Source organism: Haliotis cracherodii, unplaced genomic scaffold (genome assembly GCF_022045235.1).
Source record: "Haliotis cracherodii isolate W230 unplaced genomic scaffold, xgHalCrac1.p SCAF_3, whole genome shotgun sequence".
Classification (NCBI taxonomy): domain Eukaryota; kingdom Metazoa; phylum Mollusca; class Gastropoda; order Lepetellida; family Haliotidae; genus Haliotis; species Haliotis cracherodii.
The window spans coordinates 13,755,690-13,776,868 of NW_027266286.1; the positions used below are offsets into that span (position 1 = coordinate 13,755,690).

The window sequence follows — 21,179 nt, forward strand, 5'->3', positions numbered from 1 at the left end:
CAAGGGACGCAACTCTGCATAGCGATTCGCAGCGCCTTAGACAACTGGGCCACCCGTGCCCTCGCACTGCGTAACATTAGACACAAGGGCTGCCCCTAAGAAATGAAATGATATCACCTGTGAGATATTGCTACAATGAGATTGCAACACGATGCTTTGCAGACCATTGTGATGTCATCAGTTACCATGACGTCACAATCAAATGATTTCACTAATATATCTGCCACTGAAGTTGGTTAGATGGTTATTACTGATCCTAACATTGTGTCATTGATACTTAGATATACAAAGGATTTTAAAAGTAACTCAGAAATGTATGGCTTCATAACTGTGTTGTCAGTATTGTAAGTGAAACAACTCCTATTGTATGTCAGGAGTCATAGACGATTCAGTGTTTCAATGTGCCACAACCCCCTGGGCAGTTTGGTAGAATTGGGAGGATTTTAGGTACCCTTCAATCATTATGCATAAGGCATGTCTTGATGGTCTTGGCTAAGTTCAGTGAAGGTTGAATGACAGTTAATATAGTTCCTATTTACCTGACCCATGAAGATCCAGGGTAGAATAGGTCTTCAGCAACCCATGCTTGCCGTAAAAGGTGACTATGCTTGTCGTAAGAGGCGACTAACGGGATCGGGTGGTCCGGCTTGCTGACTTTGTTGATGCATGTCATCGTATCCCAATTGTATCCCAATTATACTTAAAATTGTCTGCCAGACAGTTGGCATTAAGACAAATATTTCATGCAGCCCAACAGAAAAGTTACCAGCCACGGGCAGGTGGGCAGGCAGTGTCTGAGTACAAAGACATGCATCAACTATGTCATCAAGCCAGACCACCTGATCCAGATGGTCACCTCCTCCAACTAGCATTGTACCGATGTGTGAAATCGAACCCAGGTCTTTACATGCATGACGAGTGACTTCTGCACAATCGAGGCTGTCTAACCTCCTTCTCTCATGTTAGTAACTGTACCTACAGTCTAGGTTTATACCGTAGCAGTGGCGTAGTGGTTAAATCGTCTGCTCGTCCTGTTGAAGGCCCGTTTTCGATTCCCCATATGGGTACAATGTGTAAAGCCCATTCCTGGTATCCCCCATCGTTATATCGCTGGAATATTGCTAAAAGTGGCGTAAAAACATACTGACTCACTCACTCATTCAAAACCCACTCACTCACTCACCCACCCACTCACTCACTCACAACCCACCCACCCAGTCACTCACTCACTCACTCACTCACTCTCACAACCTACCCACCCACTCACTCACTCACTCACAACCCACCCACCCACCCACCCACCCACTCACTCACTCACTCACTCACTCACTCACTCACAACCCACCCACCCACTCACTCACTCACTCATTCACTCACTAGGTTTATACCATGTATTAATTGCCAAGGCAGCTTCCATGAAGTGATTCAGATACTCTCAGCTATAAATCTGTCCATCCTAAATATGTGTCCTTTGTTGAATGTTTTCAGAAACTGAAAGATGAGTTAGACAAGTGCCGAGGAACGGTCGATGAGTTGGAGTCACAGAAACAGGATGCATTGTACCAGTCAGCCAATGAAGACGAGGTGGCAAGGTTCCACGACGTTGCCGGACACCTTCACCGAGACTGGACAGCGGTCAACAGCGCCTACACCGAGACACTTGAGTGAGTAGAGGACTTTAGATTGAGAATCCTTATCATAGATCCTTATCATGTGAAATATATGTTCAGATTCTTGACATGTGGCGGGGTAGCCCAGTGGTTAAGGTTCTCGCTCATCATGCTCATCATACTTAAAGGCTACTTGACTATGAGGGGCATGGGTGGCCCAGTCGTCTAAGGCGCCGCGATTCGCTGTGCAGAGTTGCATCCCTTGGGCACGCCAGAAACCTATGATTGTGGGTTCAAATCCCGGTTCGCCCCAATTATGTTTCTAGGTTTGTCAGCACCATACCCGTGCTCGTGGGTTTCAGCGAAGTGATAAACGTCTAAGACCTGCATCACTTCGGGCTTTCCTCCCACATTAAGCTGACACGTCGGATATAACTGGAATAATGTTAAAAGCGGCGTTAAACCCAACTCACTCACTCACTCACTCACTCACAACTTGACTATGAGGACTACCATCATTGGATTCTTACTTGTCCTCGGCACAATTTTGTAGTCTCGGGCCTTCAGACCACTGTGAATTTCGAAGACTGGTCATCGGATTCAACCTGTGATGAGTAGGTTTTACAGCTGGTATATTACAGTCCTTACTACCCCTTATAGAGATTCCATCAAAAGAATAGTACCCATTAATCACACATTGTCATTTAGAAAGTGGTCAAATGTAACAAATGTTATATTTGGGATAACACTTTCTTTGTAAAGTACAGATTCTAGTACTTTTTTTGGGTTGAGTCCCGTCCGGGATTCGAACCCACACCTGCCAGGGTGAGGCAGCGCCCACTCAGCCACTGAAGTTTCCACAAGAGTCCGACAACTGGTCGTCTAGATCATGTTCTGAGTAGGTTAGATCGCTGACTTTGTATGCTGGGGTTTAACAACAAACAAACAAACAAACCTGGATTTCCTATTGCAATGCACAATCAAGAAGAGGCACTGATTAGGTCAGTCAAATTAATCAATGCAAGTTTAGGGATCAACAAAAAGACAATAGATTTAATGTAGACCGTTTTGATTTATTTATTAGTTCGCCTACCTGAGCAGACATTAACAGTTGTTGAATCTGGTGTTTTTTAGCAGTGTAAATTTAATCTGTTTTATTAAATGAATTTAGCAGTCAAACACATGTAGGAGAAGAACAAGGTAACAAAAGCTTGACAAAAGGAAACTAAACAACGGTTATTTGACATGACCAAAGGATCAATCAGTTCCGACCACGACACAAGAATTAATTATTTATGTGAGAGCACATAATCAAAGGGAGGTAACTCTTGTCATCCTCCAGCCTTTCAAAAATCAGCTGTTTATGAAATTTGTAATACCATGCTGTCCGTAAAGGCCTTTCACACTGAAAAAGAAAACATATTTCTAAGGATGCTGTGATTGATGAAGGTAGGTACATGAATGACCTCATGTCAGTTTTTCATCTCTGAATATCAACATCAGTGCATGCATAATGCACATCGGTTATCGTCGTATGATAGAACTGTGAGTGTTAGGAGGAACCGACCAATGTCTAGACTGTTTCTCTGTGTTAATGTAATTGAGTCTCAGGGTTGTAATTGATCGCCAGACAGCACACGACCATGATCAGCTGACAAGAAAAAGGCTGATCTATTTTCTACTCCTCATGGAAAGAGAGCTGTTATTTGACCCATATCCCATTAGGAAATTGCCTTCATTGGCTCTTGAATGGAAATTGACAATGCTGTGGTTTAACGTCCCATGGCCTAGTTCCCTATACTGATAGGGCACTGTATTGTGGGAAGCATGTTGGTGTAGAAATGGACATCTGTTGATGAATGTGTAATTAATGTAATAACACTGTTAATGTTTAGGACCGACCAGAACTCCTTGTGAGGATTTAGATGTTGTATTATCCAAGACAGACGAAAGATAATGCTAAACCTCAGACTAGATTGGGATCTCGCGGAAAATCAATATTTTTATCAACAATAACAAGACTTGGTGGTCAGTGTCTCAAACTGCTTTTATTATGGATTCTTGCTTTTGGAGTATTTCTCAACTGTTGAAACAGATCCACAATGTAGATGTGGCTACATGATGGCTGCAGATATTGGAGGGTGGGGTGGATGGTTCACCTCGTCCTGACTGATGGGTGTTGACTGGTTTGTCAATCTGAATGTTCCAACAGTCTTTGATGCTGTGGTGTTTATCATGAGGTAGTTCTTTTTCTCCACAGTGTTTCAGGGTGCACAGTGTGTATTGAATGGATACAATGGATGTCTAATCACTGGCTTGTTGTGATGTTTTCAGGGAGAATCGGTCTCCACTAGCCACCTTAATATTTGTTGCCACAAATGTGGATTGGATGCATAAAATGGGTGTTGAATCACTGCCTGGTTGTGGTGTTTTCAGGGAGTATTGGTCCCCACCAGCCATTATTTGATGGATATAATGGGTGTTGAGGTGTTTTCAGGGAGAATCGATCCCCACCAGCCATTATTTGATGGATACAATTGGGGTTGTGGTGTTTTCAGGGAGAATCGATCCCCACCAGCCATTATTTGATGGATACAATTGGGGTTGTGGTGTTTTCAGGGAGAATCGATCCCCACCAGCCATTATTTGATGGATACAATTGGGGTTGTGGTGTTTTCAGGGAGAATCGATCCCCACCAGCCATTATTTGATGGATACAATTGGGGTTGTGGTGTTTTCAGGGAGAATCGGTTCCCACCAGCCATTATTTGATGGATACAATGGGTGTTGTGGTGTTTTCAGGGAGAATCGGTTCCCAGCAGCCATTAGTTGATGCAACCAATGTGTATTGGATGGATACAATGGGTGACTAGTTACTTGGTACCTCAACTGTGGAATGTTACTCATGGCTTTAACAACAGATGTTTCTGTTTCCAGTGTGTCCACATTCCCTCATATCTGTAGGATGTAAAACAGCATCCGTTCCCTGACGTCATCATGTTTCAATTTCTGAACCACTCAATTAAATCATCATTGATGAAAGGGAAACTGGATACTGAAACCACATATTATGGGTAATACCTTGGACAGATGAATTGTAAGGATGTACAGTGTTTAGTGCACAAATGCAGTCAGACAAGATTACGAGGTCTGTGTGATAATTACTGGGACGCGGTACTTGGGTCTGGTGGGTATTGAGTTGGACCGGGGTACCCACAGGACTACCCGGACCCGTGGTTAGTCACGTGATATATTGTTGAATGACAAAACTTATTCAAAACTCTATGGTCACACTACAAGTCACTTATGTTGCCATTTCTTTCTGACTATGCACCCATTCCTTCTGGCTTTTATATGTTTAAGAAAGATAAAACTTCAGTGCATACATTTTGCCAGGAATACGGTCAAACTTTTCCCAAACGGACAGTTTGTACCTATCTCTTGAGGATCTGAATACGTTTTGCCAGGAATACGGTCAAACTTTTCCCAATCGGACAGTTTGTACCTATCTCTTGAGACCTACAGCGGGTACCGGGGTAGGGTTGGGTAATAGCGGTGTGGGTACCCGGGTAGTAAATTTTGACTCGTCCCAGCCCTAGTGATATCTGGCTATGAATCATCCGATATTGGAAGAATATTGGAGCATGCTTGAGAGGTAGTCTCCGTGTGTATATTATCAAGTAGATATTCAGCACTGATCCCACTGTTATGGCCGAGCGGGTAAAGTGTTCACATGTCATCCTGGGTTTGAATCCCCATGAGTACAATCTGTGAGCCCTTCTTGATGCCCACTGCCATATGAAGTCTTCAACATTGCTGGTACTCAGTCTCACAAATTACACCCAAAAAACATTCAGTGTTGTTGCGTCACTTTCTGTAATTAATCATGTGGGCGAAATTTGCCATGTCAAATTATGTGGGCCAATTAGTTTATTTCAAACGATTTGAGCCAACCTACAACTCTCATTATGCTCTTTTTTCAAAGTAGGCAAACTTTCACAATAAGGAAGTTTTTACTTTTGTGTTTTTGTCTTTTGATGTAGCCCCTGCATAGGACCAGACATATTTCCCTAGTTGATACGATCAGAGGTTTGCTGATCCATGTGGTCGATAGAGAAAATATAGGAAATTGGAGAGATTAACAGGCTGGCCCCAATGTGGAGGTCTAAGATGGCAGTTGGGTATATGGCAGACAAAGTGTCAGGATGGGATCTTTCTATAAAGCTGTCAGTCAAAGGTCAAATCATAAACGATGTCAGGTTTACTGAATGTTTGCCTTTGTTTATGTAATTATATATATATATTTTGTATATATATATATATATATATATACCGTATTCGACGTAGTAAGCGCCCTGCTCTAACAAGCGCCCACAGCGATATTGGCTAATATATTGGCAAGTGAACAATCCCAGTTTGCACCCCTTCCATTTTATCAATGTACACAAGACTTACTTAATTGTGTATAATATTGCACTCATGTGTTATATGCACCCTTAATTATAGGCAATTAAATTCTAGGAAATATATTTGTCGTGTATAATACGCACAGAATTTTTTATTGTATCATTCCAGGCTGTCAGCATAAACCACAATATTTACGATCTTCCAACTGTTTTTTTTTTCTCACCAAAATTATATTCTAATAAGAGCCCCTTGTTTCTAATTTTGAGAGTGCCTTGAGTGCTTATTACTTCAAACACGGTACAACTGAAAACAAGTTAAAGAACATCCACAATTGGAAGGCTATGTGTTGCAATACCCACCAGCCATGACAGATTGACTATAGTCTTATGAAAAACATCAGTTTTCTTTGACTTCTTTTGAGTAGTATATATCATCAAGCAGGGCATGTTATTGTATATAATGCCTGATGTTGTTATTTGTGATAACCCCACAGTGACGCAAGCTTTTGAATGAGTGAGGGAAGGGTGCCGTGATAGTCATCAATACTACCTCCATGTCACAGGAGGGGCGGTCAGGTAGCCTAGTGGTTAAAGCGTTCGCTCGTCACCACGAAGACCCGGGTTCGATTCCCGACATGGGTACAATGTGTGAAGCACATTTCTGGTGTCCCCCGCTGTGATATTGCTGGAATACTGCTAAAAGCGGCGTAAAACCATACTCACTCACTCACTCACTCAACTGTTAATAATCAGGCATCAATAGGGCACTGGTTGATGCATCCTCTACCATGCAGGATATCCCTATTCAATTATGTTAATATTCAGTTCCCAGTATCCACCATTTTGGAAGTGACGCCATTATCCATATCCGTTCAGAAGTTCTCTTGCACATGAGTATTTTATTGGAAGGGAATTTTTAGCATCACAGTTTGTATCAGAATCAAAACAAAACAATGTTGGAGGTTGTTATCCAGATATTATCCACTGGATTATCACATATGTGGCTCCCTTGGACTCCCATCACACCAGTCCCTTCTAGCCCATTATGAAAACAATTATCAAAATAACTCAACTTTAAAGACGGAGGCATTTTGAGCCAGAGTTGTCAGGCTTAAAACCTAATTACAGTCAGGTAGCCTTCCGACCCACTGATGTGACATTTGGAAGTCTGGGTTGAGACGGAGCTGCACACTTCAAACACTAGTAACAATTACTTCTCAGGGAGACTTCAATAACTTCTTAAAATAAAATGTTGTGATACAGGGATGTTTAACTGATACAGACAGTGCTTGAAGGCGACCACTGGTGAATAGCTCACCTGACTGGACGTCGAGTGAGTCATGGCCTGTTTGTTTTGTAATGTAATTGTGTATCTCTTCAACAACAGGTAATACGGTAAATTACAAGCATCATCTCCTGAGAAGCCATCGGACCAATGAAGCTTAAACTTTATGTACTTCTCTCCACCACTGACACACTCCATTGTCTTACAGAGGTTCAAATTTGATTTCCAATATGGCCACAAATGCAGCCATATTGAAAAATCTATTTGTATCCAGTACTCAGCCATTTCTTTTTCAGAATGTAATGAAAGTTATGTGTATAGATAGAAGTTGTTATGAAAGTTATGTGAATAGATAGAAGTGGTGATGAAAGTTATGTGAATAGATAGAAGTGGTGATGAAAGTTATGTGAATAGATAGAAGTGGTGATGAAAGTTATGTGAATAGATAGAAGTGGTAATGAAAGTTATGTGAATAGATAGAAGTGGTAATGAAAGTTATGTGAATAGATAGAAGTGGTAATGAAAGTTATGTGAATAGATAGAAGTGGTAATGAAAGTTTTGTGAACGGATAGAAGTGGTCATGAAAGTTATGTGAATAGATAGAAGTGGTAATGAAAGTTATGTGAATAGATAGAAGTGGTAATGAAAGTTATGTGAATAGATAGAAGTGGTAATGAAAGTTATGTGAATAGATAGAAGTGGTAATGAAAGTTATGTGAATAGATAAAAGTGGTGATGAAAGTTATGTGAATAGATAGAAGTGGTCATGAAAGTTATGTGAACAGATAGAAGTGGTAATGAAAGTTATGTGAATAGATAGAAGTGGTAATGAAAGTTATGTGAATAGATAGAAGTGGGTCTCAAAATAATATTCCATTGTTTATGATATTTTATATTTTGACAGTGATTTGACCTTTGTGTACTTACCATTTTGTTAATTCTTCAATATGCGTATTTGGCTCTGCAACCCCCTTCTCCTCTGAAATTTTTAGGCTGATGGAGCTGAACTTAATGTTTTTCTTTATGATAATGTCATATTTTGTTCAAGTGATAATGATTTTAGTGTTATGTTTTACATTTTACATATATCAATATACATATGATAAATATTTGAATATCAGTGCAGACACGAAATTTTCTTAGTTGTTGACATTTTTAACAGTTGACTACATGTCCAGGTGAGCTACAGTGTAACTGTGTATCTCCTGAAGTGGGAGGTAATGTGGTAGACATAATCTAGTGGCACTTTCACTGGCGCTGTGTGCAGTGTTTGGTTCTTGTTGTCATCGGTGACATGTGTTTAGCTTTGGCTTTGAGGTTTCCAAAGGTTTTACACCATTTTGCAGCAAATTGAATTTGGAGGCTTACAATTTGCTCGGTTCTCATTTTGGGTGTTGGCCAATTTCATTACTGAGGTGAAGAAAATGCCAGACGTGTTTTGAACCTTGTCGTCAACTGTCAATTTGTGTACAAAGCAAACAATGTTCTGGAAATATTTCCTAATAATATGGTTATTCTGTAAATTTTAGGTATTGCAGAAATATGTCATAAGTTTGTTTTATCGACACTTTGTTGTTAAGGAACTGTTTTAACTCTTTGATAAATATTAGGCTAGAGTGAGTGTTAAGCTTTTCAGTTTATCAATGATTTTAATAATTTATTTTGTTAGCAAATTTTTTTATTGTGTTTGTGTTTGCATTTGAGAGTGACATATCATTTCGTGTTTTGATGGTATTTTCACTCTGACTAATATTATCAACTAGGTGTATGTCATGGCATCTTCCTGAGTCAAGGGAGTTAACTGACTGTTTTAGTCCAGTTTCCACCCTTGCTTATCTAGGCTGGAATTCCTGGGCTAAATCGTCGCGGTACCATTGGCTATTAAGCAATATGTCCCTTTCATGTCCTTCCTATTGACCAATCAGATTCCACCTCTCATATAACTTTCATTTGCTTTAAACAAAACTGGCATGGCCCGGTTAAGATGATCTGATCGTTAATCAAAATCTACATTGTAGTAGAACAGGTCTTATTTCGAAAAGTGCATCTAATCACGTGAGCACCTTAAGTGAGTGAGTATTGTTTTAAGCTGCTTTTAGCAATATTCCAGCAATAACATGGCGGTGGACACCAGAAATGGGCTTCACACATTGTACCCTTGTGAGGCATTGAACCCAGGTCTTTGGTGTGACGAGCGAATGCTTCAACCACTCGGCTACCCGAACACATCATGAGCACCTTGATTAGAAAACATGAAAAGATTTGGAAAATATCTGTTGAAGCCAAGTTGGCGTCACACATGTTTTGCAAGTCCTGCAATCAAAATGGAACTCCATAATTCCAGCCTACTTCGGCAAGGGGGGAAATGGGTTGTAAGACTCGATTCCTTCCAGGGCAGAATAAATCCCCAGTTGCTTGTCATTTAAAGACTCGACTCTTGCACTGTAGACTAGATCTCCAGTACCTCAGCCTTGTCAGGTCTTAGACTCGACTCCTTCCAAGGCCGAATGCAGCTTTAGTACCTCCTGCTTGTCTTGTCATGCTAGGAACCACTAATAAACCTGGGCCAGATATGATTTGTTCCAAGCTGCTATGAAAGGGTAGCATATTCCTGACTGTGGCGTAAAACAACTTTCACGCCATCACTCCCAACCTCTCCGAATACCTATGTTGTCCACACCACGTTGCCATTAGCAGCTCAAGAAGACAAACAATGATCTCGTCCTGAGAAGAGGTCAAGTTGAAACATACTCGGGCGATCGGTGTGTGTGTCTGTAGGTTATTGAGATGAAAGAGGTCGAATTGACAGTGAAGTGTGTGCATACCTACTTGATGGTATCATGTTTGTTGAGGGAATTGACCATAAGTGCTGCCATTGTATTGTGCTTATGATTTCTGTTGTCATCTCATCAAGATTTCTGAAGATTCTCCCCTTTCCTGGATCTCGAGTTGTTTGCTTGAACATTGAGTTTAAGATTGGGAATTTCGACGGGTTTTCATGCTGACTCGTTTTCTTGATGAGATTCTCATATTCTGTTGATTACGATGGTTTGACATTTAATTCAGAATTTTATTTGGGTGAACATATTGCTGAACATTGATACTAAGACTGGGCTGTCTGGATTGGTTTTCATGCTGACTCGTTTTCTTATGAGATTCTCATATTCTGTTGATTTCAATGGTTTGACATTTAATTCAGAATTGTATTTGGGTGAACATATATCTGTAGGTTTAAGGGAGGTATGCTTCAGGATTGTTGTTGGTATGTTTTTGTTTTAATGCAAAACTTTAACTGTTGTGCATCCTGCATCGATGCAGCTGAGATTCAGTGACTAAAAGTCCAACTGTCAAAGATACAGCATCTTCTTACAGTTTGCTTATTCCAGTAAATAAAGGCATTGTGGGGTAGCCTTGTGGTTAAAGTGTTTGCTCATCTTACCTAAGGCCCAGGTTCAATTCTCCAGGTTATGTGTGGTGCCCATTTCTGGTGTTCCCTGATGTGATATTACTGGATTACTCAAAGTGGTGTAACACCTTACTCACTCAATACAGCTTAAGAGAATGTTTGTTGCTCTTCAACACTCTTGAGCCGACATCACTACACTGTAGGATGGTTGTATGATGTCCTAGCGTTATGATGACGACATCAATGGAAAGTTACTTCAGATTAGAAATTAAGGAAATTATGCACGAAAATATGTTTTTGTTTTAAATTTAGTGTATCCTGGTTGGAATGTATATGTGCTGATGCTTTCAACCATTGGTTTGACTGGCCAGGACTTGACCAGGCCTCTGATACAGATGAAGTACTGCCGATTGCAGCATAAAAAAACATTCACTCTCTTCTTAACACTTTGAATTCAGTGTGATGTGACTCTGGAACTGTGGACATACTCACTGAAAGGCTGGCATATCATTGTGTGCTGCAGCCCTGTGAAGATCCAGGTCCCAGCAACCCATGCTTGTTGTAAGAGGCGACTAACGGGATCGGGTGGTCAGGCTCGCTGACTTGGTTGATGCATGTCATCGTATCCCAATTGCGTAGATCGATGCTCATGATGTCAATCACTGGATTGTTTGGTCCAGACTCGATTATTTAGAGACCGCCATGACACAGCTGGAATATTGCTGAGTGCGGCGTTAAACAACAAACAAACAATCATGTGCGGGCATCTTATATTACCGATGGCATGCTGCATTCAGTATTCCTTGATATCACACCTCCTGTTCCTAGTTACGATGTGCAGCTTTAATTTACTAAACTATCCAACAGGTGGAACTGATTACATTTAGCCACTTTTACACTCCTTATCACCTGTATCCAAGTGTTCTATGGCAACAGTTTCCATGGATAAATATCCATTTTGTCTATTTCTAAGTCTTGCCAAATGGTTGTTTATCGGTTGAAGGAACAAAATTTGGTAACACACCAAAAATGCTGCACTTCTCTGAAGATAAGGTATAAATTCATAAATTATGTCTTTTAAAACTCTGGCATGCAGGATTAATGTTTTCTCAGAATTTTATTTGTCACGCTTCTGTTGCAAGGATCCAGATATTTAGGAACTTATACATTAGATCAGCATCTAAGATGCTTCATGACCCTTTGATGAGTGATCGACATTGACATGGGTGATATGACATGTATATCCCGGCACTGAGTTATGTCAATATCACACACCTGTGCTGATAGTGCTATCTACTTGACTTTGCACTGGGATGCCTGTGTGCATCCACGTCACTGTCTGATTAAGATGGACAGTGTTTCAGGGTGCTGTGGTGCACGCAGATCTATCTCTTGAGGATGTCCGTATGGCATCCATGTTGGGACGCCTGCACTGATGAAAAGACATTAGGATGACATTTCAAGAAGACATTGAAACTGATACCGTATCAGCTTGTCAGTTTGGACATTGGGAATGTTTCATTGCGAATGGGTATTTAAATTTTCAGTGAGTGATGTGGACGTTTATGTGATGAATGAAACGTGACAACAAGTGCGTAATTCCACATCAGGCATTTTCTTTGGTGTGGTTGGTAATTCTGTTGTTTGAGAGTTGGAGATACGGATTAAGTGCTGAGGAATTGATTGTCACGGATGAACGGCTAGTGTCAATGCTATGGCAACCTCCTTTGATGATTCGGTGCTGATTGTCGAGGAAGAAGATCGTAACGTGAGGAAGAATTGGAAGGAACAGAAGTCAAAAAGAAATTGAGAGAAATCCTCAGGTTGTAAATGTGCCTCTATTGTTAAATCTGTCAGTCTGGAGTAGCAAAGACACAAATAAGCCATAAAGTGTTACAGAATCCACAAAAAGGAATCCTTTTTCTATCGAATTGTCGTTCGGGATTTATGTAGAGAAATAAAGTCTGATTTGGGAGAGTTCCATTACCATAAACGACAACAAGGATTCGGATTGCTCTCCAGCACAATTGTTTTGAGAGTAGAGACTTATTTTGGAGTGGAAAGAATCAGTTTGAGAGTAAGGGATCATGTGTTCCTTCATTGAGTGGCAAAAATTGATGATTATGAAGATTTGTGGAGTTGGTGTGTTTATGTGTGATCTCCATGGGCTGTTTGAGATGCAGTGAGGCGTTGTATTGGACTCGGCAAAACGTTCCGACTTTGATGAATTATTGATCCCAATATCTACATGGTACAGAATCAATGCCAGCGAGTGCTGGGACTCTCATGAGGATGAATTGCCTCCCTGGATGCCAAGGGTATATAATGGCAGTATGGATATATTGACTCAGCCCAAATTGGGGTGCACTGTTTTCTGCAGACTGGGGGATCAGTGGGTCACTGAAGTGTTCGGGATGTGACATACATTCATCAATGCTTCTGATTCGGGTCCTGATGTGGTCCCAGGAACAGTACAACTTTCATCCACAGTTTTCTTGATGGTGAATTTTTGATATGACAAGTGATAAACGGATTGCAATAAACACGTGTCAAGTCAACACAAGCACTCATGTGACACAGATTTGTGAATGTTCCGGAGACACATTCCTGGTCCTGACACTGTTTCCGCGACCACAAAGGCACAGCACAGTTTTCAATTACAGTTTCCTCTATCATGATGAATTTATGACATGACAAGTGTGAAATACATCAGACATATATATCGGTTCGGAAGAGAAACCCATCGCAATCAACATACCTGTGAAATTAATGCCTGTAAATCCACTAATTACAGGTAATAGCCTGTTTATTGACACAAACAGGTGAGATAGATAATGGTGGTGTAAACTGACCAATGTCCACTGTGTCCTTGAGCGGGACCTGACATGTGGTCATTACAGGTAATTAACATACCTGGATCGTTAACATACCTGAGTGGATTATGTGTGATATACTCCTCTTGAAGGGTGATACGCTGTGTATACCACGGTGCCCAGGATTATTGTATTAATCAGGATATTGTACAACATTGTTCAAGGATCACATGGATTTGTGAAGGTTTATAGCAAGAATTAATCTCTTAGTGGGGTTAGAATAATACTTGTTAATTAATCACCACTCAAGGAGAATAGGAGCAAGGAGTTACTTCTTATGATGTAATGAAATACCTACAATTTGTAGCTGGATGACAGTGATTGATGCTGGAAAATTATAGACTTACTTCATGTCTTGATTGATTAATTTATCATGTTTATTTACATAATGACTTTTAGTGTAGAAATTCAAGCAATTGTGTCAATGTTTTGAATACTTGACAGATAGTTCAGCTTGAAAATTGCTCTTAGCCTTTGGTCAACCGTCCAGTCGGTGCGACATAGTGACCATTGTCGTCTGCTAATCCGTGTGTGTTTACTCGGTGGATGATGTCGCCCAGAGAAGAAAGGGTTGTGTGTTTGACTGAGTGACAGAAGATCTCGTAACGGATGAACATAGGTTGCAGCTGAAACTGACCAGTGTGTATCAGTTTTCTCTAATGGATGTCGGGGAGACGCCACATTCTGACGAAAGTTGATTGTGAAGAAAGGTGATTTGACCTGGAAACTAGGATTCTTCACTTCTTGTGTTGATTCAGCTTATACATTGTCTAGTGACATTTAGTAAAACCTTACTAGAAAGCTTTCTGATGGCCCTGGATCAAGATGGATGAAGACTCGGGGATATTAATTTTGTGGAAATATTTCAAAATGTCATCAATCTCCACAAGAAGGAATGAAGAGAATGTTTTGATCTGCATGTGATATTAATGCTGCATTTCTCAAATGGATTTGAAGCAAGCCTGGGAATAAGTACAACACATGTATAGCCTATCATTGAATTCACAAACAGGAGTCGAGGATGAGATTTTGTTGACCAAGGTCTGTTTTCTTGCCAAAGGATTTGTGGAGTCATCATTTTCTGTACCAGTGAATATTGATAACCAGATTCACATCACGCATGTTTGTAGATCAAGACCACGGATATCATCGGTAGGGATAGCCTGAGGACGGATATCATCAACATGCAGTCGCTATTGATTACTTATAGCTGATGCTAAATCAGAAGGCACTGCCTGCACATACCTCTCTTGACTGATTGAATTATCAACAACAATGGCCTTTAATATCTGTCTGACAGGCTAATTTGTTGATCTTTTGTAGACTATATTAGCATCATTCATAGCATTGTTGCATCATCAATTCTAATATCAACAACAGCTTACTGTAGATCTATATTGACAACGGTGGTACTTATTGCTATGTCCACATATGGATATTCTAAGTCCTCGTAATAATCGAGACCCTCGTACTTGATGGGTGGTAATCTCACGTGGTGTCATGTTACTAATCTTGACAAACATTTGAGATGGTAGATCGTCTTTGTAATTGACGAAGTTACCGGACAACGTGATGTCTGTGGTTCAGTGTTGCTCTAGGTACGGAATCTGAATTGTGGTGAATGTGGTGTGTATTTCTCGACGTACATGAATCCATTTGTGACGAATCCTCCTGTATATTCATTCCTCTATGTGCACAGGTGTGGTAGGGAAAGTGTTTTCAGCAAGGCGTACTACTGCCATGGAACTTATCATACAGGTAGAGTGATTTTGCTGGACCTCACGTGAAGAAACAGTTTTTCTATAAGGGTTATTTTGAAGATTGATACAATTTGATTTTCCTTATTTTGTACTTGGGTATTCATTTCAAAAGATAAATATTGTCTTTTCACGTGAATAACAATATGATTATTTATTAGCCTTTATGTGAGTGAACAATAGTTGGCTAAAATGTTGTAATTTTCCATTTTTGTTCAGTCTTTGGGTAGAATCTTGCCTCCATTAAAAGCCAAAGAGTGTTAGTTCAAAAGTAAATCTGCGCATATTGTTTACTAAATGAGGTCATTGGTTTCTACTTAGCATCCCGTGGTGCTGTTTAACCAGCATACAATGGACTTGCTGAATGACCTCACTCCACAATTAGCAGGGACTTCTCAATGCTCTGCTGGTCTAAGGATTTGCTGACAGATTGTTTGATAGGATTTGCTTTGATCCAGACTGGACAGTTAGCCAATGGTCAAGGAGGATTAGAAGGAAGGGCGGGGCTTGTGTCACTCAACGTTAACAGCTGTCAAGAAGTTTGGAAAAGTTTTGTCCACACGTTTAAGTGAACTTTTGTGGATATTGAGAGACAAGGCTGGATGAGTGTTGTGTTTGATGGAGATTTATCAGTTTTTGAAGATGTTCGGGATGATTTTGAGGAATTAGTACACATATCCCAGTGCCAAGAGGGTGACAACAGTGTCAAGCCATTCTCTGTGTTTGAAGTGATATTTCACATGAATCAGGAGATTCCCTAGGGTGAAGGAAACGTTTTTATTCTTATGATACGCACAGTTGATACGTTCCATGAAATACTCTACCATGGCGGAGATAGGCCGAGGATTCATTACCCTGCCTCATGATCCAGGACTTATAATGTGAGTATGTTCACAGGGAAACATTATATTTGTATCCATATGCTATATATCTCACAACCTACTTGTCAACTCTTGTGTGTGAATTATTCATAATGGTTATAATATTATTAATATTCATTGCATTTCGCTATGTAGGACTACTTAATGTGCTGAGTATTTTTATGCTGTTAGAATACATAAAAGCAATGGACTTCCTCACACCCAACTTTATACAGTTTTGTTTCATATTTGCTGATATTTGATTAATGTGGTATTACCGTATTCGATGTAATAAGCGCCCAGGGCAAAATAGGGGCTCTTATTATTATACAATTTTGGTGAAATAGTTGAAAGATCGTAAATTTCGTGGTTTAAGCTGACAGAATTTAATTGCCCGTAATTAAGGGTGCATATAACACAGGAGTTTGTATTATAAACGAATAAATAAGTCTTGCGTACATTGATCAATCGTAAGGGTGATAATTAGGATTGTTCACTAGCTAATATACTAGCAAATATCACCATGGGCGCTTATTAGAGCGGGGCACTTATTATGTTGAATACGGTAACTGGAATCCAATAAAATGCTTATATAAGATCATAGATAAACAAAGTATATGTAAGAAATGCAAATAATATGTAGACTTGCTTTATGCTAGACTTGGTTTAAGCTATCTTATGGAGTAAAAACGTTAATGTGGAATGTGTAAGTAAGCTTCAGCACAAATTAGATACGTCCCTCATAAGAACTGTGGGGGCAAGTAATGCATTAATCCATGCTACATGAGACATCTATGCTTGTTAAGTGGCCAGTTGTTGATGTATGAGTGATCACAGCAGTGAGGAATCGATCAAAAGAGGAGGCTGGGAGAATTCCAGATCCTCATAGCACAATATAGACTTGCTTCCTTCTCCCTGGACTTTGGAAGGTGGAGTATAAATCATGCATGGAATTATGACTACCGTATTCCCCAGGTCATTTGTATTCCGTGTGAGAATGACCATTTCTGGCCATGTTTGCCAGTTTGATTCAAGTTGTTCAGAAACCATTTTGTCTGGCAACTTGGATGTTTTGATGTATGTGACCACCTCCATGGTCTGGTGGATAGAGCGTCTCCCGGAGAGCAGAGCACCGGTGGTTCGATACCTAGCCACGTCATACCAACAGACACTTAATAATGGTACTTGTTGTTGCCATTCCGCACTTTGGGCCTAAAACAAGGACTGGTTGGCTTGGAGTCGGTACATGTGTTAAAACTGAGGCATGGTATCTCATTGGCCAAGACAATATAACTGGCATAAGTCCGTACAAGTACAAGCAGCCACATACAAATGCATGCAGCTCTCTACATATCAAAGCAATAATCTTGAAGGCAAGGTTAAACCCATTTTACCTCTACCTAAGCTGTGCCAGCATCCACTGGATACAGGCTTGAAGGGACAGCAGGGTAGCCTAGTGGTGAAAGTGTTCGCTTGTCACGCCCAAGGCCCGGGTTCGATTCCCCACATCGGTACAATGTGTGAGGCCCATTTCTGGTGTCCCCTGCCGTGATATTGCTGGAGTATTTGTAAAAGCAGTGTAAAATGCCTCTTACTTCCTCACTCATGAGGTCCTGTTGGAGTAATTACGGTTAATACGGTAATGATAATAGTATTGCATACCCACTGCTGCGTGGGAGATATGTGTATATCATGTTACACTATGTAATTGATAATGGCTGTAAATAATTGAGTGGTTCATTTCATGGTCAGGATTGTCGTTGGTAATTATTGTTAAGCGGAGAGCAAATTGGTTGTTGTTCGCCACACATGCATGTCACATCAGGTGCGATCGAGATGAGATAGGTATTCAGTTCCAAAATATCCAGTATTATCAGACCCTGTGGGGATTCTAATTTTGAACTGATCGCCAGCAACCTAGTATTGCTGGTCAGCAGTGCTGACCAAATGCATCAGGTGGTCAAGCTTGGTGATTGGTTGATGTGTGTCATTGTATACTGATGGCAAGGATTGTTGTTCACATCATCAATCACTGGATTGCCTGGTCCAGATTCAGTTATATACAGGCCATGGTTATATAGCTGGGATATTGCTGTGTGTGGCATAAAATAACAAACAAACAAGCAAACAAACAAACAAACAAAAGTATATTCCATAACTATGCAGGGAGTTCGGGTAGCCCAGTGGTTAAAGCGCTCTGTCGTCACGCCGAAGACCAGGGTTTGATTCCGGACATGGGTGCAATGTGTGAAGCCCATTTCTGGTGTCCCCCACCATGATATTGCTGGAATATTGCTAAAAGCAGTGTAAAACCACTCACTCACTCACTCACTCACTCACTCACTCACTCACCCACTCATCCACTCACCCACTCACCCACTCACTTGGGGCGGTCGGGTAGCCTAGTGGTTAAAGCGTTTGCTTGTCACGCCAAAGACCTGGGTTCGATTCCCGACATGGGTACAATGTGTGAAGCCCATTTCTGGTGTCCCCCGCTGTGATATTGCTGGAATATTGCTAAAAGCAGCGTAAAACCATACTCATTCACTCACTCACTCACTCACTCACTCACTCACTCACTCACTCACTCACTCACTCACTCACTCACTCTGCAAGCAATGTGTTCTTGAAGGTTAGGTCATGTAGGTTTTTTAAAATAATGTATCAGAGATGGCCCCTGGTTCGTACCTGCTGCCTGTCATTGCCGAGTAAGACGGGGACCTGGTGGTCCAGCAGTTTGGCTGATTGTGGGGCATCATGCCCCGATGATGTGTCAAACCATTTTCACTCACTCACTCTAGTCAAAACAGAGTAATCTCCCTCGCTGCGTGATCTGTCTGACCCAATGAGTCATGTCACCAAGTTCTACCTTGTCATCTGAAGGACCCTAATTGTGGTTGGAATCTTAGTATGACATATGTATGGTTATGTCAGAGCCTAATCTGACACATGTATAGTGATGTCAGGACAAGGTTGGGATTAGGGTGACTGACTTAGTGCACCAGCTGACCTCCTCACCTGTCAGTGTGATGGACAGATGACAAGCCAGCAGGATGAAATGTACGACAATGTATAACAGTGTACATTCAGTCTTGCAGTTGTAGGGCTAGCCTTGCTCCAAGGCTGTAACTTAAGAAATGTCCACGTATGTGAAGTAATTCTATCCTCTAAGTCGAGATATGTGGACAGTACTCTCCAGTCTTTTAAGGGACAACTTGTTCTTACTATTTACATAATCTGGAAATTATGATTTATTTTAATAATTATTGCCTTAGAGACTTGTGCAAGTTTATCATAGGGCAGCCTCCATGGACTATGTATGGTAATTTGTTTGTATCTAATGTTGCGTTGCTGTGTCCACTTCCAACGACATTTCATACATGGAAAAATTCATACACAATGAATCATTTGGTGTTTGTTTGTTTCGTTTGTATCAAGTTGTCTAACGCCCCAATCAGCAATATTCTAGCTATATGACGGCGGTCTTCATTGTTTTCATTGTTTGTGACCTTGCCCTTCTTCATGTGATATCATGTCAAGGTATTGTTGCAAATAATTGAAGATGACGTCATCCAAAATTAATTCATTTGTGACAGATGATCTCTTATCCCTTGTAGCTCTTAAGGGGCAGACGGTAGCCTAGTGGTTAAAGCTTTTGCTTGTCACACCGAAGGCCCGGGTTCGATTCCCCATATGGGTTCTATGTGTGAAGCCCATTTCTGGGGTCCTGTGATATTGCTGGAATATTGCTAAAAGCGGTGTAAAACCATACACTCCCTCACTCACTGGAGCTCTTAAGTTAATCTCTCGATACAATTGTTGTGTTTGGTTTGTTTACATATTGTGAGAGCCAATGCGCACGAGCTACTACGTCATACGCCACATGCCCCAGCATCGGGAGAGACGTCATGACCATGTATCTGTGGTCAGTTACGAATAAATCATCGTTCAGTTCAGATGTCTTGATGCTTGATGTTCCACCCAGTCTAGGTGCAGGTGTACCTGAGCATCATGCACAGTCTTACAAATACACTACAGTGGCGACCAGGATAAAAACTTCAAAGTACGGAAATATTACGTGCAAGGTCGAATTTTACACTAGGCCTTTGCTGATACGCATTGTTTTATTCAGCAGTGCGGGTTTTTGGCAAATGATAGTGGGACTGCTTGTGATCATCACAAATACACGACAACAATCATTTCTAATTGTTTGTTTGTTTGTTTGTTTGTTTAATGTCGCACTCAGCAATATATGACAGCTGTATGTAACTGAAGTACGTAACTTGATTTATACCGTATTCGACGTAATGAGCGCCCAGCTCTAATAAGAGCCCACGGCGAGATTTGCTAATATATTGGCTTGTGAACAATCCCAATTAGCACCCCTTCTGACCCCTATTCGCATATAATATGCACTCGTGTGTTATATGCACCCTTTATTATTGGTAATTAAATTCTGGGAAAATATATCTGTCGAATATAAACATTTCAGGCTGTCAGCATAAATCACGATATTTATCTTTCAACTCTGTTTTTTTTCACCAAAATAATATTCTAATAAGAGCCCCCTATTTCTAGTTTTTAGAGCGCCCTGGGCGCTTATTACGTCGAATACGGTACTTGCTGTTTAATAATGACACCTGGTCAACCAAACTCCTGTGATAACTAATTTGCAGTTCTATTAAGAGCAGAGGGTAGCCATGGTGTTCATTGATCAAATCGAAAACCCTAGCTCACTACAATGTATTAAAATTTGAAGCTTTATATTTGTGTCACTGTCATTATATGGCTGGACTAGTGCTTAAAAGGCTTCTGTTATCTCTCTCTCTCACTCAGAGGGGTATTTATCATGATCATCTAGGCCTCAAAAGTGCCTTTGAGTGATTGTGCCAGTTTTGCCAGCAACAGCACATCTTTTTCCCTTCAGACATTACAGACAGTGCAAGGGAGGTAACTCTGATTTCCCAATTGGTAAATGGCA

General features: G+C 40.7%; 1 protein-coding gene across 6 annotated transcripts in view; it reads left to right on the forward strand.

Annotated features, from left to right (window-relative positions):
• Positions 1-21,179, forward strand: part of LOC139473657 (dystrophin-like) — a 452,560-nt gene that overhangs the window by 246,781 nt on the left and 184,600 nt on the right. For all 6 annotated transcript variants that reach the window (XM_071256342.1, XM_071256341.1, XM_071256343.1 and 3 more), the window contains one exon: positions 1,489-1,664. In XM_071256342.1, the coding sequence (XP_071112443.1) occupies positions 1,489-1,664 (176 nt within the window). The remainder of the gene's footprint in view (positions 1-1,488; positions 1,665-21,179) is intronic.